Genomic DNA, 27869 nt, shown 5'->3' with positions numbered 1-27869 from the left:
ACACACAATTGACATCAATGATAAATTTCTCAAAACAAAAATTAAGAATTCATTGAGTATAAGTTTAAGGGGAATCTGTTTTTTATCATCTTTACATACAAGTCTCGATCATGATGAAGTCTATAAGTTCTTTTTCTTCATAGGTTCAAGTAAATCCGTGATTTTACTTCTTACAAGAAAATCTTAAGATTTCAGAACACGTTACCTACACAAAAAAGAACTAACAATCAGTAACAAACCCACACAGAGATATTTGAGAAATACTTACAATGATGGACGACTTGATACGTTTTTTTGATGATCTTCCCATTTTCCTCCCATTTCCTTACCTTACTCATCAGACAGAGGAGGAAGGAGAACCGGTAGTATTGGCTTGGATAGCCACATGAATTCTTTCGGCTTCTTCTAAGCCACTCAGATGAGGTCCATGAACACAAGCTTTTGTTGATCGATTCGATTTGAAAAGAATAGGAATAGTTAAGTCGCATTTAGGATGGGTGGTATTGGAAGATAAACAATTTTGAGGTCAATAGTCAAAAAGTAGATTTTTTAAAATAGTCATCGGCATGTGAGTGATATTTTCAGGACAATCAGATTAGAAAAGAAAAATAAAGCTTACCATAATGATCAACTTGACAATGTTCACCTGCCCAACCAAGTCTACCATTCCACAAAGGTCTATTCATCTCCATAATATCAAGTGGAGTAGCCGGTTCATCCAAGTTGGAAGCTTGCTTCGAAAACGGAGGAATAAAAGCATAAGATCCAAGTGAGAATCGATCCTTTCTCCAACGAGTCACAATACATTCAGATGGTCCTTCAGGAATCTCAAGATGACGATCATCTTCTTCAGCGTCATCCAAGTGAGCCACCAATTTAGCGTGCATCATTTCGGATACTGATTGATCTGAAAGCTCTTCAATCGCTTCTCCAGCAGATGCACCAAAGAAAAATACTAATGCAGCTTCACCAGTGATCGGAACATAGTTCTGTACCTTCACTGAAGTAGCAAAGATAGTAGATTCAAGTAAGGAAGCATGGTTAGGAAGATGACCATGGAAAGGCGAAACGCTTGAAGGAGTCGAAGCTCCTGAACTAGAATCCGATGAAGTAGATCCAGAGCTCGAGAGAGAAATAGAAGAAGGCGATGAGGAAGTTAAAGATCCAGATGGGTTGAGTGGAAGGAGCATTAACCATGGTGCATCGATTGGCCACCAGGCATGATCGTATCGTAGGATAACTTTGTTAAGCAATCCGAATCCGATTCGTTCAATAGCTTGACATCGACGAGCAGGCAGAGGAGGGTTGAAGAACAGATGATCTTTAACCAAGATAGATTTAAGTACGCCTAAGGGAAGGGTGCAGACAGTATAATCAGATGAGAGTCTGATCACGGCACCCTCTTGAATTGATTTAGAACCGGCCTCCTCAGCCGGCCTTGGTATCCGTTCTGCATGAGCGTTATCTTCTAAAGATTCAGATAAAGTTGGACGGATTAAAGTCTTCACCAATCCAGCATCAAGGTCGTATTCTAATCCAAGACATTCGTAACCCAAGATGATCTTTCCACCTAATCGAATAAACTCCTGTGCCATTAAATTAACAAGTACACCGTATCCATGAGTGACTACACCATCTTTACCATTAAATTCACGTTCAAATCCCCACCAACGAAGTGAGACTTGCTCAAGAGCTGCTCCTGTCCAACTCTCTAATCCACCAACCAAATGTGCTAAAACTGAACGATCCTCTGGTCCACTAGCCACATTGAATAATGGTGATTGAGGATCATATAAGTAGGAACCTAATGAAGCAGCCGAATCTGGAGTCTCAGAAGCTTGGGCATCGTTACGAGCCGACTCAAAAAAGGTAAGATACGCATGATCTATAAGTTTCTTGGTTGACTTATCAGGAAGAGCTGGACCTAATTGTTTTTTTTTGCAAACGAAATGGTAAGGAAGAACTTGTGAACAACTTTGATCAATTCACTTCAGAAATGATTTGAGTCACTTACCATCGAAGGAGTATATCTTCATTGGGCTCTCCTCATTCTCGAAATGCACGGGCTAAAGATGTGGATAGTCCAGGTGAGTATGTTCTGATTATAGAGTCTGATATACCAAATCAAGGACTTACTTGTTTATACTCCTTCATAAGATCGATCAAAGGATTTCCTTCGATCCCATGAAGAAAACTGTACCGAAACATCATCGCAAAAAGTGGTAAGCACGTGATTCAGAGCCAATTACCAGATTGGTAAAGAAGTCAACATTCAACTCACCTTGCACCCAGATCGATTCGGCTAGGATCTTCTTTGACACTATCATTTGATTTGGTAGAAGTTTGGAATTCACGAGTCTCGATTCGACCTCCAACTCTATCTCTAGCCTCAACAATGATGACTTTGTAATTAAGTTTAGCCAACTTTAGAGCAGCACTAAGACCAGCCATTCCCGCGCCAATGATGACGACTTGGTGAGTTCCTTCAAGCTCTGAGATCTCAAATTGATTGAGTTCATGAGCCTTAAGGATAGAATTGAATGGGTTTCTAATAGTATGATTACTATTAGATTTATTATTGGTATTAGACGACGCCATATTGAGATGAAGTAAGTGTAGATTGAGGTAGACAGTTTGATTGAGGGTTAAAGAAGTAGTAGTATACTTTGAAAGCAACTATAGTTAACGAATAAGAGAATTGATCAACTTGTTTAGCAATCAATCAATCAATCAATCAATCAATCAATCAATCTGAAGTTGATAATCGGATAAAGCTATGTAAGAACTATTGTAGGATGAAGTGAAGTAGATTCTTATAGGTAATCAAGTGAATATTTAATTTCAGAAAGAAAGAAAGAAACTTAAAATTGAGGGGTTCAAGAGTAATATATTAGTAGATAAGGGGTACTGAGTCTGACTACTGATTTATTTACTTGATAAGGGGTCTTGGAGGTATTAGGTACATAGTACCAATTGATCGGTTGATCGAATAAAGTCGTTTAGCTGCAAATCCCCAAATCATTCTCATATCAAAGCGTTTCACTAAAGCAATGCGGGGAAATAGGGATCATCAGCTCAATTGACCATGAGATACCCTTGAGGAAGATCCAGATTGTCTTGCCAAGAAGCCATGTCTTTTCATGCAAGTTCATTTCAAAGGTTGTAGATAGCAGGAATGCTTAAACTCTGTAATATTTATAAGTTGAAAGTCATGATATCCTGAAGGTTGTGAATCGTTTTATGATCTCCAATCAACGACTTTTCCATCCAACTTGCTAACAACCTGCTCAAGCCAATCAGTTTAACTTTCTCAACTTCACTTCTCATCACGGTCATCCTGCCTCAAGTAATATATAGTTCATTCTTTATTGCCATCCTCAGGACCTGCTGCGATAGACTTCAAAATGATATTATGTTATAGCACAAGTTGTTTATGTACTTCCAATGAGCTCATCTGTAATCTTGTGTTTACCTGAAATATGAATCTGAATCTAAACAATGCGCAAGTTTGTTTTTATGATTCTTGCCAAGTTCTCCTTCCGGTTCCTTCCAAATGACATCATCATCAATGGACTTTCAAGCGTTCATCCAAACTTTATAAAAAAAACAAATCATTTTTGACTTTGACCGTTTGTGTGTACATAAAAAAGCATGCAGTGGTTAAAACCAATCTAACCTCATCAAATCATGATGAACCATGCTTGCCAAGTGAGATTTGGTGGATAGATCAAATCATTGAGTATTTTCAAATTTTCACCTCAGGGATATTATTAATAATAGAGAGAGTATAATTCACAGTAATAGTGTGATAAAAAACTTCATCATGTTTTACATTCCTAAGAAATACGTATGATGTACATATCACACTTCCATTTGCCAAAAAAGTTGATACAACCAAACACCTGGTAATCACAGTGATCACTTCAAGAATTTCACACTTTAGATCATCCGCTATTGATTCGCAACGAGTGTCTATATTGATCTGTTTATTTATCAAAAAAACTATTGAATTTACTCAACTTCCATATTTCAAGACCCCACATAACCGATTTATAAAATGAGTAAATAACACACAAACCATCCGGGTAAATCAAAACTAATGTCTTGGCAATAGCAAACAGATCCTTTGCATATATCAACACTTCAGCACAGCACAGATGATGCGTTGGAGGGCCCTCTGCAGGGGAGAGGGTCAATCTCTGTTTACATTTTTGCATTTCGAGGCAGCAGGAGAATCAAGAAATTGGTAAACTTTGTAATGATGATCAAGATCAATCTGGGTCTCAGTTGACTTGCAAAGTGACCAAAAGTTTTATCCGTCCGAAACAAGAGTGAACTTGGCGCACATCACTGTTCCAGGTTAGGTGTTGGTAGAATTTGATGGGGTGTAGTGCTCTCTACCAACCCGAACTGGAAGATCGGAGTTGCGTGTAAAGTTAGAGAACAGAAGCAAGACTGAGATGTTCGTCTTTTGACATACCATTTCGAGCTTCATATCTTATAACACAAGGCTTGGATGTTCATACAACTTTGTATTCTATAGGGTTTTATAATCACTCCAATTAGATTTTCAATTCATCAATTCATGGGTTCCAATTCGAGAGAATAATTTGAATCCAATAAAAGAAAACTTGTCATAAAAAAGAATCAAACCAACAAATCATCCTTGAAATATCAAATATCAACTCTCGATTGTGTTTTTTCCTTTTTCATTCAATCATATCGGTTTCTTCATTCCACTAGATTTAATTAATTCTAAAAACGAAATCTTCGATAGATTCGACACTAAATTTCAATCGTCAAAACAAGTTCAAATCAATTTCACACAAGGATTCACCTTTGTTCCAAAAGCAAAAAAAAACAATACATTTCAACAAAGATGTGAAACCACTTACATGCTTGTTCTTTTCCTCTACTACCAAGTACATTGGATTTAGTCTTACTAACCAAACCTTCATTCGTCTGATCCTTCTCCTCCTTTTCATGCTCCACCGATTTCTCTAAAGGCTTAGACCCCGCCAATTTATTCAATTTACGTTTCTGAGCTCCACTAAGTGAGACCGGAGCAAACGGTTGACCGGCTTCATCTTCCACAACGTTTTGTGCAGCTCTGATCGCATTAAACAGTTTCACCACACCTGTTTGAGCCAACCTTCGCAAGACTTTCTCGTGCCCTACTCCACCGACCATTTCGATTTCGATACCTTTTCTGCCGACTAACCATTCTGAAAACGGTAAGGCTGGTCTAGGTGTCCATCCTCCTATGACATCTTTGATATGACCTCTTTCTTGTAACTCGTGACGTTTAGAGGCCGTTCTTTTTCGATTGGATTCTAGGAGTGAATCTTTTTTGGCTTGTTTTAGGGCGGCTCTTGAGGATTGGGTTAGTGAGGTGGCTGGGCCATGTGCATTTGATGTTTTGGATGATTCGATGGCTTGGGATAGGATCGTTCCAAAAGTAGTAGGTGAAGTGGCTCTTCTTTTACGTTCTGTTTTCAGAAAACCAAAATCAACATTAAAATGGAAGGTTATGTTGGATGAAAGATTCGAAGGAAGTGTTTTGGACAATTACTTTTTGTAGTTTGAGAGATATGATTTGAAGTTTCATCACTTTGATCTGATCGATCTTCTTCTTCACAAACTAGTTTCCGATGAGTTTGGTTTCCATGTTTGTTTCTATTCAACGTTTTGATTTCATCTTCATCTCCTTCTTCATCTGTACTGATTTCATCATCTTCTGATCCTGATCCTGAGTTGTCATCTTCTTGATCTGAACTTGAATTTGAATTGGAATGTGAACTTTCTTTGTCTTCTTCTTTTCTTGATTTCTTTGGTTGGTGAGGTTTACTTGATGAAGCGATTAAAGTCATGATGTTTTATAATCTTTTCGATAAGTTTGAAGGTTGAAAAGTGTCAAAAGTGGTCTGATATGTTTTTTAAACTTTTTTTTTGGTTTCGATTGGGATGGTTATGTATAAGGATATGCTTATATCAAGTAGTACATATTACTATGACACAATTTCAATTCATGGATTCAACACTCTCGCGTCATAAACATCGGAATCAGACAAGAAATCAACTATCATCATGTCAACTTCAAGTTCATCAAAAAGAAGACATACTCATCAAGAACCACCACCATTTCAAGACGAACGATCACCCTCTGCCAGGTAAACCATCAAGATTCTATACTTCCCATCAAACAAAAACAAAAAACAAAATGAAACTTACCATCTGTTTTGTTTATGACAGATTAGAAAAAGCCATTCAAACTTCAAGTGTGAACTTGGTTAGAAGACTTTTAAATACAGCTATTAATTCAGATGGAAGTCCATTAGATCCAAGTCAACCGGATCCAGTGACCAGAAAAACTAGTTTGATTGTTGGAGCTGAAGTAGGTGATGTTGAAATGTGTAGAATGTTAATTGAAGAATATCATGTTGAATCAGATGCAGTAAGTAGGGTAAGTTTTGTTTCAAGTTTTTTTCTTTTCTTTTGGATTGGTTAAGGACACTGAACTGTTTTTTTTTTCGGTAGGATCCTGAGAATAATACGGTGATTCATTTGGCTGCATCAAGAGGTTCTACTGATATTATTACTCTTTATCATTCTCATTACCCGTAAGTCTTTATAAGATTGATTTTTAACAGGAGACTTTTTCTGATTCATGATCATTAGATTTGTTTTGGATTGGGCCAACTCAGAGGGTATGACAGCTTTACATGTGGCTTCTCAAAAAGGACACGAAACGACAGTTTCAGTAAGTCAATCAAATTTCTTTCCAAATCTTGACCAAAAAAATTCTAATGATCAAATCTTTTCGCTTGGATAGCTCTTATTAGACCTACATGCGGATGTGGAACTAACAGATAATGAAGGGAATACATGTTTACATTAGTCAGTCTTTCTTTTGAGAAACTTACGATTTTCTTTTTTAGCATCCCTTGGGTGTGTGTGTCTGTGTGCTTTTCTAAGCATTAATGATTGAATTAGTGCTGCAGGTTGGGGTCATCTTAAAATCGTTTTATTACTCATTGATCGAGGTTGTCCATTTTGGGCTAAGAACAATAGTACATTTACAGCTTCAGATTATGCATTTTCGTTAGTTCGATACGGTTTCTTGATCATTTCTAATTTGATATTTTGAATTGACTTAAACTTTTGATTTTTTTTGTGTTGGTGGGGGGCGGAGGATATGTATATAGGTTTTCGATTCAATCTGCTTTACAAGAATCAGCTAGATCTCATTTCGAATCGAAAAAATCTGAACAAAGATCTAGACAACGAGATCGAGAAAAAGAACGAGCCAAACGTACAGCCACAGCAGCAGCGGTGATTGCAGCCGGTAATTCGGTCGAACGGTCTGGAAGTCCTTCGACCAGTACCTTTAGATCAAGACCACCAGCTCCGATCAGAACAGATGAAACTCTCTCTGGACTTGGTGTTTCGTTATCAGGACCGAACCGATCGATCAGTATGCCACAAGTCATTCCACTTTCGAATTCACGTATTCCACCTTCTCCTAACTCGATGGTGACGACTACAGCTGCTAGTAGTAGTAAGAAATCATATTCGAAACCGCTTAGTAGTCCCACCAGTTCATTCACAGCCAAAACCGTCTCACATTTGATTTGTAAAGATTTAGAAGCGATTCAAGATTTCAGAACACGTAGTGGATCGACTGGAACGTCATTAACAAGTAGTAGTACAGGAATGGGAGCCCCTTCACCTAATCTGACCACTCAATTTAGATCTGAATCACCTACGATGACGGGCATGACGAATCTGAGTAATAGGTTATTGCCATTACAACTTTCAGGAGTGAATGAACGAAGTGGAAGTGGACCAAGTCCTAGTCTTAGATCTAGAAGAAGTTCGGGAAATCTGATTGGGAATCTGAGTAATCCGAATCCACCGAATGGATATACAGATCATCGTAATCGAGCAGGTAGTACTGATTCAGATAAAAGTATAGGCGGTGGTGGCGGTGGGCTTTCTAGATTAAGGTATTTGAAAGGAGGACATGGAACGAATCATCAACAAGCACATCATCATCAACATCATCATGGTCATGGGTCTAGACCACCCCCACTTGTATTGGAATCCGTACCTGGTAGTCCGATCGTAGTAGAAGGTAGTGTGCAGATGAATCATGAAGTTGACTATGATGATTGTATTGAATGAGAAGATGATGATGGAGATGAATGTAGATAGGTTTCTTTATTAAACACTTGATGGTTCATGAATGTGTATTATGTGTATTTTGTGTTTTGATGATGGAATGTGTTAAAGATTGAGAATGGATATCCAAATGATGAATCTGATGAGGAGAACTTCAGTTTGATTGAGAAGTTGAAAGATGGATTTGGATGAAGCATTGGAATTGAATAATTTGGATTACATAAGCACTATGATTGGTATACTACTTGATGATCAGTTGATGTACCTTTCAACTACTGATCATTCTCAATTTACAACTCCAAAGTTTGCCTACTTCAAATAACCTGACCACCTCCATGTGTCCCAATCGCCTCTCAAACTATGCCCACATTAACTTCAACCAACTCAACGAACTTTGTGCAAACACTTGCTATTGAAACAAATACTGGCGGAACTCAGGCAACTTTACCCTCGACAGCTTTTACAGTCCCAACCCTTTCCTCCCAGCAAACTTGTTGCGCCTCCACCAAATCCATCTGGCCATATTCTTATCTGACACCACTATCAACCAACCAACCTACGCCTCCTATGGCCACTCCTAACCCCCCTAAGAAGCCACAAGAATAACCTCTAAAGGAAGAAGTCCCAGAATCTCGAAATCTCTTTGTCCATTTCAGCCTGATTCTGGTTGTGAAAATCAAAATGAAGCTCAAACTCAAGTTGGCAAGAACAAAGACTTAGAATTTGACCAAAAAAAATTATACCTCAAAGTAATGATGGTGAATGGTACAGTGTATATAAAAACCACAATGTTTGGTGCACACAAAAGCTGGTTGTGCATTTCAAGGAGGTGGGAGAGTTTCTTGCAAGCAAGAAATATTTGAGCAGACCAGGTCAAGTGTGCTTAAGGAAGGTGAGTCTTGTTTTGATGTAGTGTTGAAGTAGTTTTCTTCTTTAACTCATCAATTTATTACGTAGATTAAGACACTTGGAGGGTGGTTCAAAGCTGCTCTAATGACTTGACCAAATCAACTGGGGAGGGCAAACATGGTGGGTCAAATGTTTGGATTTACAGTCTCAAAAGACATCATTGAAGCATTCAAATTAGCTAAGAAACCAGGAGGAGGGAACAAGAAATATGATAGTCAGGGTAGCCTTCAGGGTAGGATCAGGACCTCAATCCATGACATTGGTGGCAAGGGACTTGTTAGGTGATCCAGTTCAGACCTCAACCTCTCTTAATTGCTCAGCCTCAACTTCTTTCACCAACTTGCACATCTCAAACTCTGAATACACCATTGGAAGGTCTCAAAATACTTTTCCAAAAACCATTGAATAACAAGCCAGCTATTGAAGACCACACCCCTAGTGCTTTTCTTGCAAATCTGTCTGGGAAATACAGTTGAGTCAGTAGTAAAGATACACTTGTTGTTCCAGATTCACCTCAAGATCTTTTAGGTATCAACTCTATAATCAAACATCTAGGTACTAAAGAAGAAGAAGCTGAGAGTGAAGAATGTGCTGCACAAATTCAAGAGAACATCACCACAAAAATTGATGATCTGCTGTCCAAAATGATGGCTTCTAATTGAGAAAAAGAATTGGCCAGAAAGCAAAAAATTGCCATTGAGGAAATGAACATGAAGCAAGCCATAGCCTGCATCCAAATAATGTTAGAGCTCATACACAGAAATATGGAGCCAACTGATATGGAAGCAATGGATTTGTGTTACTTTATACCTGACATTGAGACTTCTCAATCACAAGGCTCAACCTCAAAGTAAACATGGAAAACTGTTTCTCTGATGTTTGATTTACAACAAGATTGATTGATCAATCACTTTTCATCCAAAAACAACTTTAAATTACAATCTTCCTCAGACTGCAAGTACTTTATAAAGTGCGCTTGATGAGCAAGATACCCGTTTGAAAGATGTGAAGATTCAAATGGGTTCGTCCGGGTTTTTTTCATTCGGGTATTTGACGTGATTTGGATTTAGGGTAAAGCTTGAGCCAATTTCAATTTCCAACTTCAAACCGTCAAACAACAACATTACCATCCATCCATCCATCCAATCAAACCATCAAACTATCAAACATTAAAACAATCAGACATGACTGAAGATCAAACAATCAATCATCAATCACCAAAAAAACCATCACAAGAACTATCATCATCATCAAATCATCAAAACTCAAGTTTGATTCCAGATCCTTCTTACATTGATCCTTTGATTGCATTGGCTCCTACTCCTATCAATCTATCTAATCTGGTTCATTCGATTCATCTTCATTCGATTCAAGAAAATCAAGTCAAAGAAGTCTTCAATTCAGCTTACCTTTCGGCTGCTAGTTCAGGTGATAGTGATCTAATCGAATGGTTATTATCAAAAGATCACGATCATCATCATTTAACTTCAATTCCTAATCATCTCACTCGTCATCCAAGACACAATCTTTCAAACCAATCTACTTCTAATCTCACTCATTCGATCTTAAAACCCGGTGAACCAAGAAAATATTTAAATTTAAATTTAACCGATCAAGATGGAACTCCTCCTATCATTCTAGCCGCGGCTTTTGGTCATCCTGAAGCTGTACGTGCTATAGTAGATGGTATAGGTGGTAATGTAGTCGATTCTAGAGATTCAGGTTCATTAAATCATCTCTCAATTCTCGGATTCAGAGTTTAATATACTAACTTGATTTGCTTCAATGGGTTTTCTAGTCGGTTGGACTGCACTTCATTGGGCTGCTCGGAATGGTGATTTTACAATCGTATCTTATTTACTCAATCATGGGGCAACTACCAATTTAGTTTCTTATTCTGAATCATCCATGCCTCCTTCATCTTGTCAATCTTCTTCAATCTCAACTCATTCACGTTTATCTGCAAGTTCGTTTTCCACTTTAGCTTCTGATTCACTTAGTTATTGTGAAGATCAACCATCCTGTCCTACTACTCCTACTGATACACCTTCAAAACGAACCAGAAGGTTTCGAGGATTAAGACCCTATGATTTGGCTAAAAGAGGACCCGAGGGTGATGATATTCGTCATATCTTAAGAATGGCAGAAGAAGCTAAAGCTGATGCCTTACTCAAATCTCAAGATCAACAATCTAATCCGAGTAGATCTTCTAGACCTCCATCTTTGGCTTCCATGAAATCCCCACGTCCTCCTTCTGCTGCACGTCAAGCTCAACTTCAAGCTCATCAATCACAATCTAATCAATTACGTGAACTTGCAAGCTTGGCGGCTAAAACATTAGATCTTAATTTTAATTTATTTGGATTTCCTTCAACTTCAACAGACAATGAACCTGCTAGTCATCTCAACTCATCTTCATTATTTTTATCAACTCTAAGTTCTCATACTTCACATCATCTTAACAATTTACAAAACTCAAATTCCATTGAAGCATGGGAACAAGAACAAAGATCAGAAGAGTTCGATTGGGATCAATGTTTACCGGATCAAATGTTAGTTTGTTCGATTGATGAATTACCGATCATATTTGATGCAGTGATCAGTTCGATGGAACCCAAAAGATCAAGAAATCATCGGTTTGTACCTTCGAATGTGATCTTTCTTTGTGCAAGATTTGCTGCTCATTTCGGTACGGAAGATTTACTTGAAGAATTGATCTTGGGTGCATTGGATCAGATTGAAGATGTGGTCTTGGTAAGCAAACAGACAACACAGAGATTTGGTGCTAAAAGGTTCGATATTGATCGAGATTTTGTTTTCTGGTCGAGTTGATAGGCTCGTGAGGATAGTATGGCGAATTCTGCATTTTGGTTATTCAATTGCTGTACTTTACTTTATTATCTGAAACGAGAACCACATTTGAATTCGGTTTCCAAAGAATTTCAAGTTCATTTACAAGATTTAATTAATTTGATTTTTGTTTTGGTTATCAGAAATGCAGAAAGAAGATTAGATAAGGTCTTAGATTCATCAATGTTAGATTTTCAACCCTTACCTGGATTTGAACATGTCGAATTCGAACCAGAAGGATCATGGAGATTTGTGAAAGCTTTGACGGTTAAAAGGAGTCGACAAACTTCATTGAAACCTAGTTTGAGTTCATTTTTGGTCGGCTCACCTCGTTCACCTCCTTCATCTGGATCTGCTCAACAAACACCTAACAAGACTCCAACTCATTTAAGATCAAGTTCTCATCAAGTCTCATCACCTAATACGACCCCATTAAAATCAAATCATCTTAACCCCAACAATCAATCGATTGGACCACGAGCGATTACTGATTTACTTTCGTCTGTGCTTTATGTATTACAATCGTATGAGTTACATTCGTCTTTGATCGTTCAAGCCTTTTCACAATTGTTTTATTGGTTAGGATGTGAATTGTTTAATCGAATCATCACTAGAAGGAAATATTTATGTAGATCGAAGGCTATGGAGATCAGATTGAATGTGAATGTGATTGAAGAATGGTCAAGACATAATCGATTACCGAATCGATTGATTCAAGAATACTTTAAACCATTGAATTCGATGTTGAAATGGTTACAATCGATTTCGAATGAACAAGTTCAAGATATGAATAAATTGATTTGCGTGATTAATGAATTGAATCCGAGTTCATTGAATCCAGTACAAATGTTAAAATCATTAAAAGATTATAGATATGAGATTGAAGAAACCAAGATGACAGAAGAAGGTAGAACGTATTTAGTGAAATTACAACAAGATTGGGATAAGAAAAGGTTAAGTAGAAAAGAAGAATTAGAAGAAAGAGAAAAAGCAGAAGAAGAGATGATGGGAGCTCATCAAGGTAATGGGAATGGCTATAATGGATTAGAAGGTTTAGTGAGAGCTGAAGTGATTGAAGATAATGCGGTCAAAGCTATTGATGAAGGATTGATGGATGAAAGCCAATTCGAGAGTTATCTTCCACCTGCTTCTCCTGAATGTTTAGGTGAATTATTGGATTCTAGATATATGGTAAGCTGGTTTTTTTCAAAGGTTGTGGAATTGATTATGAACTGATGATCGATATGGGATTTATGATTAGTTACCATTCGGATTACCTACTTTAACTGAATCACTTGTAAGTTTAAATAGATTAGCCAAGTTTGGAACACTCCAGTTTTTAGAATACGATGAAGAACAACCTAAGAATTCGTTGACATTAGAATTCGAAGAAGAAGAAGAAGAAGAGATGGAAGAGATGGAAGAAGAAACAGAAGAGAGTTTGAAGGAAAAAGAAATGGAAAAGATTAGGGAATGTAAGAAGTCTGTGCTGGCCGTTCCGGTACTTGATAGTAAGGTTTTGAATCGATTAGATACTTTTAGGGAAAAACATAGGAAATTGAAAACTTATTGATTCTTAGTTTATTAGGAGTGTATCTTTTAATTTGAATTTTACGTTTATGTGATTGAATCCTTTGAACAGAGGCTTTAAAGAGGGAAAAAACGTAAAACCTTGCATCTTCTTTTCTCTGGTTTTTCTTTTCGAGTGTTTTGTATATTTCGGTAGACCTTTGAATTGCTTTTTTTTGCTTTTTTTTCTGTTTTTTTTGGTGAGGGAAAGCAATTGGTGGATCTGTATGGTGGGGTTTTTTAATTCTTGATCCTCGGATTCGAAGCAGATGAAGATGATCATGGGTTTCTTGGTTTAATATTTTTTTTATATAAAACGTTTTATGATTTTCGTTTTGATTTGTTTCGTTTTTTTTCTATCATTACAAATCTTTTTGAAAAATGAACGGTTCTTTTGATTTGTTTTTTCGATTTTGATCATTTTATTTATCTGTTTATTATTCTTTTTAACAATCACTTGGATCTGATGTAAGTATTTAAACAAACACCAAAGAAAAACATTACAAAATTTTAGATTTTAGATTTCTTTTTGGTCTTGTTTTTTTAATTTGCTGGTTTTACTTTTTGATTGGTCTTTTGATGTCTTTCTTTTGATGTTTTTTGTATATATGTAAAAGGAAGAAGAATAAGAGAAGAATAAGGGGAAAGATGAAAGGGAAAGAAATAAGCATTGCAAAGATTTTTTTGGATTGGATTAGATTGGATTGTGTTTTTTAGAGAAATCTTTGAACATTTTTTTCTTTGTGTTGTGGTTTCTTTCTTTTACCAAAGAGATTTTGATAAGAAAGATTGAAATAATTCAATTATTCAAATGAATAAGAAAATGAAATGATCCACCCATTGCTCAGGTATCCCTGAGTATTGTGTGATTTGTGGGTTTGCTTCTTGACCATTTTTCAAGCGGTTTAAATGAGCCCAAAGGACATGATTCTAACATGCCTTTGCTGTCTAGCAGGGTGAGAGAGAAGAAGGCAAGAAGAGATGCGAAGATGTTTTTCTCATCCTGTGGCCCCGATGAGCCGACCCGCGTATGTCACCATCAGAGACCGAGAGTCTGATTCAGAAAGAGGTGTCAAGGGCTTGAATTGGCAGAGTGAAGCGTGACAGATAGTTGACATCTGCAGTTTTGAGAAATCGTCGTCATCAGGTCATCAACTCGAGCAATATATCCTTCACGATTAAATTTTCATTCACCACCAAGCTCAGCATCACTTCAACACTTCTCATCTCCTCAAAACCACTCAAACCAAAGCTTACCACTGAATCATTTAAAGAAATCAAACTTAGAACTACACTTTCTCAAGCCTTAAGAACCGATCAAACCGAATCAAGAATCATTAAACCTCCTTGAACCCCAAGAACCCAAACCAATTTAAAAGAATGTGGCTGTAAGAAATCTTTCAACTCCAAAAATATATACGAAACCCTGTACTAATGATAAACAACATGAATCTTTTTTGTTTTTTTGTTTTTTTTATTTTTATTTTTTTTCTTTTTCCGATGGTAATAGAACAGATGGACAAAAAATCGGTGTAGGACTTACGACTGCTGGATTCTTTTTTTTGTTACTTGGTAGTATGTTATTTTTTGATGGACCTTTATTAGCATTAGGAAATGTAAGTAGATAAATCAAAAACAAAAAACAAAAAAAAACAAAAAAACAAAAAAGAAATCTTTAAATTGATGATGAGTTTATATAAAATTGATGGGTTGATTTGGTTTTTTCTTGGTCGTGGTGTGGGGGGGTGGGACGGAGAGAATTTAGGTTCTTTTTCTTTCGGGAATCACCTTGGTGATTGGACCTAGGAAAACGTATTATTTTTTTGCAAGATGGAATAAGATTCGTGGAACTGTATGTTTTTTAGGTGGGATCGTTTTGTTAGTTAGTTTTCCAATTGATTATCCTTTAGAATCAAAAAGATTTTTTTGAATAAAGTCACTGAAAAGTAACTGATTGAAATGGACTTGATATTTTCTTTTTAGAGTTTTCGTTAAATATCCTTTCTTTGGGATCTTGATTGAGATGTTTGGTTGGTGTGATTTTTTTAACTAAATAAATGTGAATCTATCTAATACCTTGATCTTCTTTTTCGGTCTCTACTTAGGATTTCTGAATCTATTTGGGTTAGTTCGTCTTTCTGTCTTTTTTGGTAACGCTTCTTTGCAACTGATTCATGATTTCCGATTTTTGTTTTGTAGAGATTTCTTTCCTGTGGTTCTTTCATTCTTACGGCAAGTTCCTATGGTAGGAACGTTTCTAAGTTTACCTTACATCAGAGGAGTGAGTCTTTGAAACAATCCCAGCAAGCGATGATGGGTACAAGGTTGACCGAAAAAAATGGTTGTATGGTTTACGAATTTTAGGTTACAGATCGACTTGCCGGTGTACGGCAAAGTCCAGTTTGATGATAAAGTGTCTGGACGTGTTTTGATGAATGTTTGAACATCAAATACTCGAAAAAGTGTACCTTCATCCCACTAAAAGGTCATTTCTCATGACATATCATATGTATGATTTCGATCCAACGGAAGGACCCATCGGCTTCCTGTGTAGAGAGTTATACTTGAGATCTTCATCTTGACACTTTTAGTAGACCAAAAATCAAGTCAAGGCTTAAGATCGTAAACTGGAGATATGTGTTGATGAAGTTTTAGTGTTTGATTTCTTCTTTTTTTTTTGATATGTGATTATATGTAAGTAGGGTTAGGCAATACTTTGCACTTATATAGAGATGGGTTTAAAAGCATTCTTTACTGAAGATTTATTGGGTAAAAACAGTCAGTTGATGTCTTGTTATGCTGGTCCTAGTTGTGGATTATTCATTTTGTGAAAGGGAGTTTTCTTTGTGATATAATTTTTTGGTCATGCCAGATGAGAATCTTGGAAGTTGTCTGGAGACTTGATAGTCAAAGGTAGATGATACTATGTATATGCTTTTCTCTTGATTCTTTGAATAGTTGAAGAATAATAAGTCTGGATCTCCTAGAGGAGAGATGTTTGGTGAAGTTAAAGTGAGCAAATTGGCATAGATCAATGCTCTCCTGCTACATCATCATGATGCCTGTTGGCTTCGGTCTCAAAGTCAAAATAGAGTGCACAAATGCCAGAAATCTGGCTACCCAATGTATGAAGATGTGGTGATACTTATGGGACTGATACGCGCAGTGTAGTGTAGCAGCAGTTGAATGTTATATTATACGGCAATAAATCGTCTTTTGTCTCATCATTGACATTCGTGATTCAACTCTGGTTGAATGAGTCGATCCCCGCGAGGGATTTATTCCTCACCTTCACATGAGAAAGGAGTTGCTTGGTAGAAGCGCGTCAACATGTTGAACAGTTCAAGTTTTGCTTGGTTTTTTGTATTTTGGATAGCCCATAATATACAAAGAGCCAAGCTCTTTTTGACTGATCAGTTTGGTCTAGTGTTTCTGGAGTTGCAATGGGATTGTCAGATGATACTTCTCTCCTCTGGGTCCATAAGGTAATGGATATCTTCTATTGACTGAAAGGCGGTGTCGGAACATGAATCTTTCTTGTCTCATGGGAATCGATTTGCTGGCAAACACCGCAACAGATCTGTACTGGAAGTGCACTCATACCTCATCAGCGCAAGTGGAGTCAACTCACAAGCTACAAATGGACGTGGGGGCTCCCTGGAGAAGATACATCACTGCTTAATGCCGCCCCATATCCTCCCATCACTTGCTCATTTGTCTCTTCTGGGCTTCGACTCCACAAGTCTCGTGACTCCGAAACCAAGGGGGAGGATTGTCTGCATTGCCCTCGCTCCCCACAAGGACCTTGAGAATGGTGAATCGATCAATATTGTACAATAACTATTTATACATAGCATTGCGCGGTGTAAGAGATGTCTAAAGTCCGATGGCTGATGCGCGCTCCATTAACATTTACACACTCACCACTCACTCATGATTCTGCTGGCCTTTGGGCACTTTGCGCAAGCTCCAGAGATTGGTGATTTTTTGATGGTAAGATGTGACCCGGTTAACAAAGGCCATGCGGTGTGGATTTGATGTTACAATATCAGAGTCAGACGAAACAGGAGTTAAATTGATTGGCTCTATTCATCTTTGCAAAGCTTTTTTTCTCCTCTTTCGAACGATTGGACACATCTCAAATGATATCGACTCATTTGGTCTTTGTCGATTCTGGGAAAGAGCGCAGACTCCAGAGGCTCCGAGGCTCCGAGGCTCCTGCGAGCGACAGCGTGGGACTCTGATGAGTTTACTCCAAGGGGCGATGCGAACTTGAAGTGGGGAGTATAGAATCCGTTCGCGAGCATTTCTTTGTTTTGCACTGCCCTGAGGACTATATAAAGGCCATATGCAGTCAGCCTTCTTGTTCATCAGCTCACTCCATCACTTACATACTCTGATTTGATAACTAACAAGTTCTTCCGTATCGATTCTCTTTGCACCTTTAACTGTCTTAAAATGCTTTTGAACGTTGCCTCGGTATTTTTTATAGTCTTGCTTACCAACGTCTTAGGACAAAAATCTACAACGTTTCCTGCGCCGAAAGACAACACAGCAAACCCTCATAGTAGGTGTCGCAAGTGGAGAGATGACTTCAAAAAATCAAACGGAGTGTCCGCTCATCGAGTCAGCACTTGCATCTTCAATTAGTGTCTTAATGCTTAAACTGATGCGTGCATGTATGCAAACGGATAATTCGTCTTGGTAGCTTACTAGTCTCGAGACTTCTGCTTTGGTAGCAAAGACAGCCGAAGTAAACTCACAGAATGACATTGAACCTGCTAATCGCGTAAGTCACCCCCTTTAGAGCTCTTTGTCATTTACTTACTCAACCGATACTTCTCGTTACAGAGTAAGAGAATTTCCGGCTCTTCTGGTTTCACAGGTGTAAGCATGCGATCATCTTTATCACCGGTGATACTTTTGTCTGTCCGACATCTTGTTGATACCGTACTTGACTACCCAGGCATGCGGCGTGACCTACAGCGGTCAGGATCGTATGGTGTGCCTCTGGAATGGTTCCTTCGGTAAAGATGACCCAAACTATGTCTCTGGATGGCTCACTGGGTTAGTTCATACTAGTCATCAAGTATGATTCACACCAATTATGCTGACATGAGTTGAACATGGGCTTTATTTATGTCAGAGAACTTAAAGGCCTAAACAATTGCTTCAAAACTGTGTAGGCATTCTTTTTTCAACTATCAAATATAAATGACTGACTTCTCTATTCCACAGTACTGTAACTGCCAATGGTCGGACTGTAGACGCAACTATTGCGGACGGGTGCGCTTTCAGTACTGGCAAACCTGTTGACATTGATCATGGATGTTCAGATATCTATCTCTCTGATCAGGTATGATTTATCATGAGTAAGGCACCCTAAGAATTGTTTCCTGACAGACAGGTATGACTCTCTGTGTAGGTGATGTCAGATCTTGGCTTCACAGATAATGATCAAGATGTTAGGATCACTTCATGGGACTTGTGAGTCAACACATTCTTTGAAACTCTTCATCATGACCAAATCATCACTGAGATTTCTTGTCTGGTCAGCAAAACCGAAGTTCCAGCAAATCAGCCGTGGTGAAGTTTGATAGCGGTGTCCGTTCCGAGTCTTGATTTATTATTGTTTATGTGTTACGTGCGTGTTCAAAGACAATCACACAATGGTTTTTGAATCTCCTTTTAAAGTTGAATACTATTTTGATTCCAGAGACATTTTCTTATTAGTATCCAAAGCTATTCACTGTTATCTTTTTTATTTGTCTAGTTTGAACGCTGAACTTCATGATATGGAATAAATTCTTGTTCCATCTCATGTTGCCTTGTACTTATAACCATGATCTTGAGTTTTGAAGTGTACCACTACGTATTATTTCGCTTCCTATTGAGCATTGGGTCTTGCTTCACAGTCGGATTAGCATTTAAAAATATTTAGTCCACATTTCAATGAGAGTGGCCTTTTCTGATCATAGGGTATGTTCAATCACCAAGTGTCTGCCCATCACGCATTCTTTTTTCCCAAAAACTCGTAAGGATATCCAGCTTTCGGTTAGTTATGACACTTAAACCGATGAGGAGAGTGCACATGATTTTTTTGCTCTCGTCGATAATTCAAAAGGCACCGATTTCGCGAGCTTAAGAGTGTCCTAACACCTGCTATAAATCAGACTTGTATCAAAAGGAACTCGAATAATATCGTACACGCTTATAAGCTGATAACACGTAACTTTTGCATTTCTGTGAATGGTCTTCAAGTGAACTCGAACAAATATTTGATTGGTGGGTGTAAAACCTGCACAAGGGGAAACACAAAGGAGTTCTGTGAAGCGATTGGGTTCGCATCAAACGAAACAGTTGGCACCCATTTTAGTCCGTTTGGATCAGAACAGTTGCAGAGAGTCCTTTGTATTTCATTGTGATGATACCTTTCTCGTTTTTCCAACTAGCTTTAGGCGGCTGAGCAGAGTCTGTTCAAGGTTTATCTGCGAATGAGGGTATGTTCTCGATTTGGTTGGATATCTTACAACCTGGAAGTGGACGTCGAAGGTTGCAAGCAAATATACAAGAGAGGGAAAAGGGCAAAAATAACAGGTAGTTACCCTCACGAGATACATATCTTATTGAACACATTTCATCTGTGATATCCACTTCCGAAATACAATCATTTCCCTTTGTCCAAGTATGAAATCAAGCTTCTGTATCTTATAAGTCCACACACAGGGGGTACACAAGTATGATTGTACCTTTATAAGTTTGTGGTTATGGTACAGATCGTGCATTTGGTATTCCAAATACAATCCAAAGCTGAGGAATTATGGGATAGAAAGGAAATAAAGAATGACAAAGATGATGGACATCAACATGAGGCAAGATGGTGGTTTGTCAGTTTGTGATTCCTATGGAAAGATTTGTATCCATTAAACATTACCGATTTCTTTGAAGTTGTATTCAAGTACATAACTGTAAATCAAATCCAGTTTTAGTAATTTGGTTTTAGGATACTCGAACTTGTACACAAAGGTTTGCTGAGAAGAAGTTGATCAAAAGAAATCTTCAGAATTTCTAAAACGCTCAGTGAAAATATTTAAAAAAAATAAAAAAAATAAAAATAAAAATACTCAACTTTCTTCTCCTCTCCATCATCGATTATCAACAAGGACACTGACCAACTACAACTACTCGATTCCAATCGATATGAGTAATCAAAACAAATACTTGAACTTAGTTTTATCTCATTCAGATCAAGACGACGAAATCGAGATCGGATCAGAAAAGAAGAACAAAAACAAAAACAAAGCTGAAGTTCAAGAAGATGATGAAGGAATTCAATCGACTTCAAAGAAATCAACATCAACCATCATTGATTTAACATTAGATTCACCTCCAATTTCTACCAATAAAAGAACTCAATCAAATCCAAGTACAAGTACAAGTCATCATCTTGATCAAAATCGATTTCATCATGTAAAAAAATTAAAACAAACTACTTTATCTAATTATCAATCAAAAACACCTGAACCTGATCATCCTACAAAACCTTCCTCTTCTGCTTCTGCTCCCTCTCTTGACTTAGATGAAGGTAAGTTCTTTTTTGTCTTAAAATTTGATCAATTATATCAATCTCTGATCCGATTGTCTTTTTTCTTTTTGCTTCTTAATTCAGAATTAGCTTGTCCAATCTGTTGTGAATTATTTGTTTCGCCTGTTAATTTCGCTTGCGGTCATTCATTCTGTGGTAGTTGTGCACATGATTGGTTACAAAAAGAGGTTTGTCGATCTAAACGCGAACAAAGTTCAATCTACTTAACTTCACTAAAAAACTTATTGAGACTGATCTTCAACTCTTTTCACTTTTAGTCGGTTTGTCCATCTTGTCGACAAGAATCGACTTCACCACCTGCTCGAATGTATATTCTTGAATCAATCATACAAAAATACTTTGTAAGTTCATTCAAGCGTGTTGAATGAATCTGAAGAGATTCAATTCAAGACATTAATTTTTATTTATTTATGAATGATAGGATCATCAACTTAGTATGCTTAGATCAGAAGGCAAGGATTCAGAAGCATTAGCTATGGAACTTGAAAGAGAAGAAAAATTAACTCAATGGACAAACCGAAGAGCTTTACTCGATACAGCAGCCCGTCTAAAACCGAATCATCAAACTCCCTTAGGTCTTCAACCTGCAGCTGGTTTATTTGTACAACATGATGATTTTCCTGTTCATCGTGGTTTAAACTTACCTGGGATCGAAGGCTTTGAATTACATCATCCAGCTCCACCAGCTCAACTTCCGGGTGCTCGACATCAGTATCTTGGTTATCATCTTGGATATCATGATCATCCTGGTAACTCTCTTCATGGTCCTGCTAGACATCGTCGGAATACCCCTCAACCTGGACCAGCCTCTAATTCTCGAGCGACTCCTAACCCTCGAGTCGCCTCAAATCCTCGAGCTGGCCCAAGTAATCCTAGATCAGTCGCAAGGACTTGGTTACATTGATCATTATGTTTTCTTTTTCGGCTTCAAACTATCACTTCCTTCATATCTTCCAGTCTTTTCTACAACATATCTCGTCACCTTTCATTTTCCATTTTCCATTTTCCTTCCTTTTCATCTTCTTTGGGTTTTGGTTTGATTCTGATCAAAAACTTAGATATCGTCATATCTTTTTATCAAACTTGTGAGATTAAGATTCTAATCACAAGTATAACTTTTTTTTATATACATATACATATTAAAACATACAAAAGGACATATAAAACGCCAAGCAGAATGGTAAAAAAAATCTATGGGGGTCTTATGAAATTGGACAGATCGTGATCTTTTTTTTAGGTTTGACGGATGATATTTGTTTGTTAATATAATTTCTTTCAACACTCATGGTATTCTGTCTTTTAAGTTCAGAAAAACAAAGGAGAGATTCTGTTATGAGAGAGAATCAATATCTTGAATCCAACTCTTAGAACAAGTCTTTTGGCATCTTACATATCAGTAAAACAAAAGAAAACAACATGCCAAGCCAAGGAAGTTGAGGAAATATCAATTTTAGATAGGTGTGTGGCAAAGTCTTGTAACATGTCCAACATACATGAGATAGAGAGACACCACTGTCCTGCCTAGGGCTGTGACCCGACCCTGAGATTTCAGGGCCGGACACAGGGCTAAATCCGGCCTTGGGTACACACAAGGGTATCCCAAAATCACTCAGGGCCAAGCAGGGCAGAGAATCCAAAAGGTGAAACAAGTGCAAGTGTATGCAATCTTGGGCTATGAGCTGGCCAAGTCTACCCAAGTGGTCTCCAGGCTAGGTCAAAACCAAGCCTTAAACTCAACCTGGTGATAGTGACAAAGGCCCTGTTCCAGGGAAACTTGGGGCCAGGGCCATCAGAAAAATCTTTGTGGAGGCATGGGTAAAGGGCTTGTTGAGGCAATTTTCTGGAAAAATTGATGTCATCAAGCATCCTTCCCAAGCTTTCAAACCAGCTTACAAAGGGCTGGCCCAAGCCAGGGCCTGCCTGGCCCTACCTGGTAGAATCCTGAATGTCCCAGGGCTGAGGCCGGCTGGCCCTGAAGCTAATAGAGACATGACACCCTTATTGTAATGAATTTAATTCAAGCTCTGATTTGACTTCTTTCTTCTTCTTCTTGAAATTTTCCAATCAAATTCTGATTGTCTTTTGCTTAACTTTTGATTTCAAGATGTTTGTATGAATCTTGCTGATGTCCAGAGATAAGACTTTGTAATATGTTATGAGAGGGAGCATGTTTGAAAAAGATCAAGAGGTGCTTCATGAGCATAAATGATAAGATTGTGATCTGAGGAATCATTAGTACAACATGGCTCAAGCTGTCTAGTAGTATCTGTGATCTGATACACAGTAAGCTTAAACCCATTAGTAGGCTCATGACAATTTATCTGTAAGATATTGAGATATAGCAGTTGGAAAAAGTCTCCAGCTCCTGTGCCAAATTCCTTGCATAGATATAATTATATCTCTTGCAGGCTTGTTTGCCAAGACTTAGTTAGGTTAGATTGCTTGAAATTACATTGAGCTTTGGTTACTGTCAAGCAGGGTACACCTTGAATGCTTTATAGGTGTAAAAATGTGCTAAAAATGCAATGATCTTGACCTATGTTGACATTATATGTGTATCAAAATTTATTTACAGACTATATGAGCCTACTTGGAGATCAAAAAGTGTTGGATTGAATATCTGTGAATGCCTTCAAAGTCTTTTTCATCAATGTGATTACTTAACTTGATCATTTTCATACATTGTTTCTTGTTCTGTTTTCATCTTTTCATTTGTTGATATTACATCATGTATAAAGTTACATGACTGATCCTATGATGTCATACACCAATTCATTTTTTGTTTTCTGTTTATAACTTGACCTCAAACAACAATCAGATGTTTTCCTTTTTCCTCATATGATTACTTCTTCTGAGAATCTTAATATAAGATTGGTTTGGTTTGGTTTTCATCTTACTTATACTAAGATTGTTCCGTGTTGGTAATCAGGTAATAAAGATTGATCTGATTGCTTCTTCTAACAATCTGATTATAAGATTTGTTTCATTGGTTTTTCATCTTAATTATACTAAGAATGTTCTGTGTATGGAATCAGCCCAACAAAAAGAGCTATACTGAGATCATGGAAAGAAAAATATCAAAGAAAATGTTGAGCAAAAAAACACAGGCACCTGGGCAGCCAAGGCCACTGACGTGCCCACAGGGTGTTTGTGGCTAGGTTTCAGGTTTACAGGCTGCAGACTTTCAAATTGAAACATATTGTTGGGTAGAGTCAGATGGGAAGGGCAGAGTCCAGGTCACAGCCATAGTCCTGCTCCATCTGTAAATTAATATTACCCAAGAGTAGTTGAGTATCTTTGAAATTGAGCTCCCTGTATTAGTAATCATTGAAAAGGCTTTTTACACTTCTCATTGATTTGTTTCTTTTGTTAAAGGTAAGTATATATTTGGATTCAGAATTTGGATCCAGATACATGAAAACAAAAGTCAATAATTTTGAAATGTACTGACATCAATGTTATAAAAAATGATATGACACACATACACATGGATGACCTCTTGTATCTCTTATGATCATGAAACTATTGTGATAAGGTCATGAAGTTGAGTTGACAGGGCTTTGATAAATAAAGCATCAGGCTTGATCATTGGGACTAAATAAGAATTGTACTATGAAAATGGTTGTAATAGTGAGGTTCAAGTGAGCCAAAAAGTGCCTTGTATACCCTCAAAACTTGAAAGTATATTGGTTTCAACTGTTCTTGTCTAGGAATGTGCTTCTTGATCAGGTGAGGCTTTCTGATAGGCTTTTCAAAATTCTAACATTATAAGTAGCATTTTGATTTGGGCACAGTTTTATTTTCAGCATTTTTCCAACCTGGACTTCCCTAATAATTCAACAAAGGTTTTATCTTTCCAAATACAACACCTGCTGAAAGCTCATCCTGGATTTCAAAGTCCTCCTTTGTACTATATATCAGGTAGAGGAGGAATTAGTTCATGGGCCAACAGATAAACAAAGTCACTGAATACACTTTCTACTCTCCATTTGGATTTTGTCTTTGATGATTAGCTGCCTGGGAACCTCTGGTGAGATTCCTCCGCAGTTGAATGTTTTACATATTCCATGGCAATGAAGCATCTTGTATCTCATGACAAGCACGTGTGGTCACAACTCTATTGCAACAAGTTGATAACCCCAGAGAATCTCCGCCTTTTTGACAGAGAATGGAAACACTTGCTGAAAGCAGGTTAAGGTGTTCAAGTTATGCTTCATCTTTTTATTGATTCAAACAGAGTGCAAGCCTTCCATGACTCAGCAGTCCTACCTGTTTTCTGAAACTTTCTATTGGGGTAGTCAGGTGATACATAGTTCTCTCCTCTGTTCATGAGGTACAAATTGCACCAAATAATATATATTCCATTGACAGAACAACAATGTCGTAACAAGCAATCTTATTATCTCGTAGGAATCGATTCATGGGTCATCGCCACAATGGCTCCGTACCGGGAGTGCACCTATTCCTCACCAGTGCAAGTGGAATCGCGAGCAGAGGATAACAGCGTCAATGCATATTGGGCTCATACTCCTAGTATACTTTTACTGCCCAATTCCGCCCCCTTTATTCTCATTTGTTACTCTCTTTGGGATTTGAATTCACAAGTCTTGTGACTGCTAAATCCAGGGGGGAGATTGGCTGCATCGGGGGGGGACTTGGTGTTCCCCACAGAGACCTCCAGGGTTATAAATTGATCAATATGATACTTATCTGTTGCACGGCATGGTGTAAGAGATATCTAAAGTCTGCGAGCTGCTGGCGCTGCGTGCCCCACTTACGCACTCACTGTCTAGACACGATCATACTGGACTTCGGGCGCTTCGCGCAAGCTCCAGTGAATTGTGAATTGTGAATTGTGGATTGTGGATTGGATGTCAGGATGTGACCCGGTAACAACGGCCGTGCGGTATGGATTTGACGTTACAGGTAACAAGAGAGCTTGACAAAACATTCGTCAGATTGAATGGCTCTATTCAATCTGGCACAGCTTTTCTTGATCAGACATATATCAAACTTTGTGAAGCACATAACATTGCTGGCCATTTCGCGATGAGGCTTCGAGGGGCGATGAGAAGTGGGGAGCATAGGATCCGTCCGCGAGCAGTTCTCTCTTTTGCACTGTCCAAAGACCTTATAAAGGCCATGTGCAGTTTGGCCTTCTTGTTCATCACCTCACACAATCGCTTACATATTCCAATTTGAACACTCGAAATTTCTTCCATATCTATTTTTTGTTCCTATAACTCTGTTAAGATGCCTTTGAACGTTGCCACAGTATATTTTATGTTCTTGCTTCACAACGTCTTGGGAGAAAAACCTACAACGTTCCCTGCACCAAAAGACAACACAGCAAACCCTCATAGCACGTGTTACAAGTGGTTAACCAACTCTAACAAAGTCCAAGACGTGTCTGCTTATCGAGTCAGTGCTGAAATCTTTGATTCCATGTGGTACCTTGAAGCTTAAACTGATTCGTCTATTCAAACGGACCATTCTCCTCAATAGCTCACCAGTCTCCAGACCTCCGCTTTAACAATGGCGACAGCCGAAGTGAACTCGGATATCAAGCCTACCAAACCCGTAAGTCCGTCCCTTTGAATCTTCACTGTCATCTGAGACTGCGTGCTCAATCAGTACTGGTTGCTACAGAGTAAAAGGATTTCCGGCTCTTCGGGCGGGCAAGGCGTAAGTAATTTTCTTGATCACCGGTGATAATCTTGTGTTTGCTAGACACCCTATTAACACTACATAATTGAAAAATCCAGGCATGTGGCGTTGCTTATAGCGGTTCAGACCTTGTTGTGTGCCCTTGGAACGGTTCAGGCGGTCAAGATGACTCAAATTCTGTCCCTGGATGGCTTACCGGGTTGTTTCATATTACTCATCAACTATGATCTGCACCTATCAGTGTATGCTGACATTAGGTTCTCACAAATTATTCTCACATCAGGTTGAATAACGGAAAAAATAATTGCTTTAAAACTGTGTAGGTATTTGTCTGTCAGTCATCAGCTAGGATTGACTAATCTCCTTTTTGCACAGCTCTGTGATTGCCAATAACCGGACTGTTGACGGAATCATCGCGGACGGGTGTGCTTTCACCACGGGGAAGCCTGTTGACATTGATGACGGGTGTTCAGGAATTTATCTCTCTGACCAAGTATGTGTTATCATGAATCCACTATTGGGATTGTTTACCTGACTGGAATGACTCTTTACGCAGATGATGTCACGGCTTGGGTTCCAAGACGATGAAACAAATGTTAAAATCACTTCATGGAGCTTGTGAGTTGACACATTCTTTCTTCATCATGGGCACATCATAACTGAGGTGTATTACTCCTTCAGTAAAATCAGCAATGGAGCAAACAAGCCCTGGTAAAGCTTGATACTCATGTCCATCTCAAGCTTTGACTTGATGTTTTTAATTGTGTTCTGTGTAAATACTGTGTACCAATTTTTAAATGAAATATTACTTTGGTTCCCTATGTATGTTTTTTATCAATATTGTGTGTAACCAATAACATTCTTCCATCTGTTTTGTTTGAACTCTGAAATTGATGAAATGGGGTGGATTCTTGTTCCATTTGGTGTTGACTTGCAAGAATTAAAGTATGAATTCCTTATTGAGCAAGGTGTGTTGGTTGGATTAGCATTTATGAATTTTTACTTCAGATTCTACTGAGCAGGTAGCTTTTTCTGGTATAGAGTGCAATTTTCAATTACAAGCTACATATGTACATGTATATACTTC

At 38.0% G+C, this 27869-nt stretch overlaps 8 protein-coding genes across 8 annotated transcripts; 6 read left to right on the top strand and 2 right to left on the bottom strand.

Annotated features, from left to right (window-relative positions):
- Positions 1-337: 337 nt before the first annotated feature.
- On the bottom strand, positions 338-2598 carry MELLADRAFT_93440 (uncharacterized protein; the record flags this gene model as incomplete). Its single annotated transcript, XM_007405872.1, has 6 exons — positions 338-438; positions 620-1122; positions 1195-1924; positions 2015-2066; positions 2137-2194; positions 2282-2598. 6 exons carry the CDS (start codon positions 2596-2598, stop codon positions 338-340), a joined length of 1761 nt encoding a protein of 586 aa, XP_007405934.1.
- A 2119-nt stretch (positions 2599-4717) lies between these two features.
- MELLADRAFT_60183 (uncharacterized protein) lies at positions 4718-5870 on the bottom strand (the record flags this gene model as incomplete). Its single annotated transcript, XM_007405871.1, has 3 exons — positions 4718-4785; positions 4896-5489; positions 5573-5870. The coding sequence occupies 3 exons, from the start codon at positions 5868-5870 to the stop codon at positions 4718-4720; spliced, it is 960 nt and encodes a 319-aa protein (XP_007405933.1).
- A 217-nt stretch (positions 5871-6087) lies between these two features.
- On the top strand, positions 6088-8303 carry MELLADRAFT_115428 (uncharacterized protein; the record flags this gene model as incomplete). Its single annotated transcript, XM_007406206.1, has 8 exons — positions 6088-6170; positions 6253-6463; positions 6538-6620; positions 6679-6760; positions 6833-6897; positions 6994-7070; positions 7547-8006; positions 8118-8303. 8 exons carry the CDS (start codon positions 6088-6090, stop codon positions 8182-8184), a joined length of 1128 nt encoding a protein of 375 aa, XP_007406268.1.
- A 1892-nt stretch (positions 8304-10195) lies between these two features.
- Positions 10196-13513, top strand: MELLADRAFT_76831 (uncharacterized protein; the record flags this gene model as incomplete). Its single annotated transcript, XM_007406207.1, has 5 exons — positions 10196-10812; positions 10889-11844; positions 11926-13131; positions 13202-13237; positions 13277-13513. 5 exons carry the CDS (start codon positions 10275-10277, stop codon positions 13511-13513), a joined length of 2973 nt encoding a protein of 990 aa, XP_007406269.1.
- A 977-nt stretch (positions 13514-14490) lies between these two features.
- Positions 14491-16539, top strand: MELLADRAFT_103049 (uncharacterized protein; the record flags this gene model as incomplete). Its single annotated transcript, XM_007406208.1, has 7 exons — positions 14491-14537; positions 15020-15125; positions 15275-15387; positions 15493-15539; positions 15615-15633; positions 15709-15790; positions 16468-16539. 7 exons carry the CDS (start codon positions 14491-14493, stop codon positions 16537-16539), a joined length of 486 nt encoding a protein of 161 aa, XP_007406270.1.
- A 1383-nt stretch (positions 16540-17922) lies between these two features.
- MELLADRAFT_70965 (uncharacterized protein) lies at positions 17923-19328 on the top strand (the record flags this gene model as incomplete). The annotated part of the gene is made up of 8 exons (XM_007406209.1): positions 17923-18135; positions 18218-18298; positions 18361-18396; positions 18476-18576; positions 18656-18691; positions 18748-18865; positions 18935-18996; positions 19066-19328. 8 exons carry the CDS (start codon positions 17968-17970, stop codon positions 19097-19099), a joined length of 636 nt encoding a protein of 211 aa, XP_007406271.1.
- Positions 19329-20603: 1275 nt separating this feature from the next.
- On the top strand, positions 20604-21606 carry MELLADRAFT_76829 (uncharacterized protein; the record flags this gene model as incomplete). Its single annotated transcript, XM_007406210.1, has 4 exons — positions 20604-21094; positions 21179-21282; positions 21373-21456; positions 21537-21606. Coding segments are annotated over 4 exons (642 nt in total), but the record flags the coding sequence as incomplete, so codon positions are not given.
- A 4762-nt stretch (positions 21607-26368) lies between these two features.
- On the top strand, positions 26369-27497 carry MELLADRAFT_123218 (uncharacterized protein; the record flags this gene model as incomplete). Its single annotated transcript, XM_007406211.1, has 8 exons — positions 26369-26536; positions 26621-26695; positions 26765-26800; positions 26881-26981; positions 27066-27101; positions 27158-27275; positions 27339-27400; positions 27464-27497. The coding sequence occupies 8 exons, from the start codon at positions 26369-26371 to the stop codon at positions 27495-27497; spliced, it is 630 nt and encodes a 209-aa protein (XP_007406273.1).
- Positions 27498-27869: the final 372 nt, after the last annotated feature.

Source organism: Melampsora larici-populina (genome assembly GCF_000204055.1).
Source record: "Melampsora larici-populina 98AG31 unplaced genomic scaffold MELLAscaffold_5, whole genome shotgun sequence".
Lineage (NCBI taxonomy): Eukaryota > Fungi > Basidiomycota > Pucciniomycetes > Pucciniales > Melampsoraceae > Melampsora > Melampsora laricis-populina.
The sequence above is the reverse complement of the archived record's forward strand: the minus strand, read 5'-3'. Positions and strand labels throughout refer to the sequence as shown.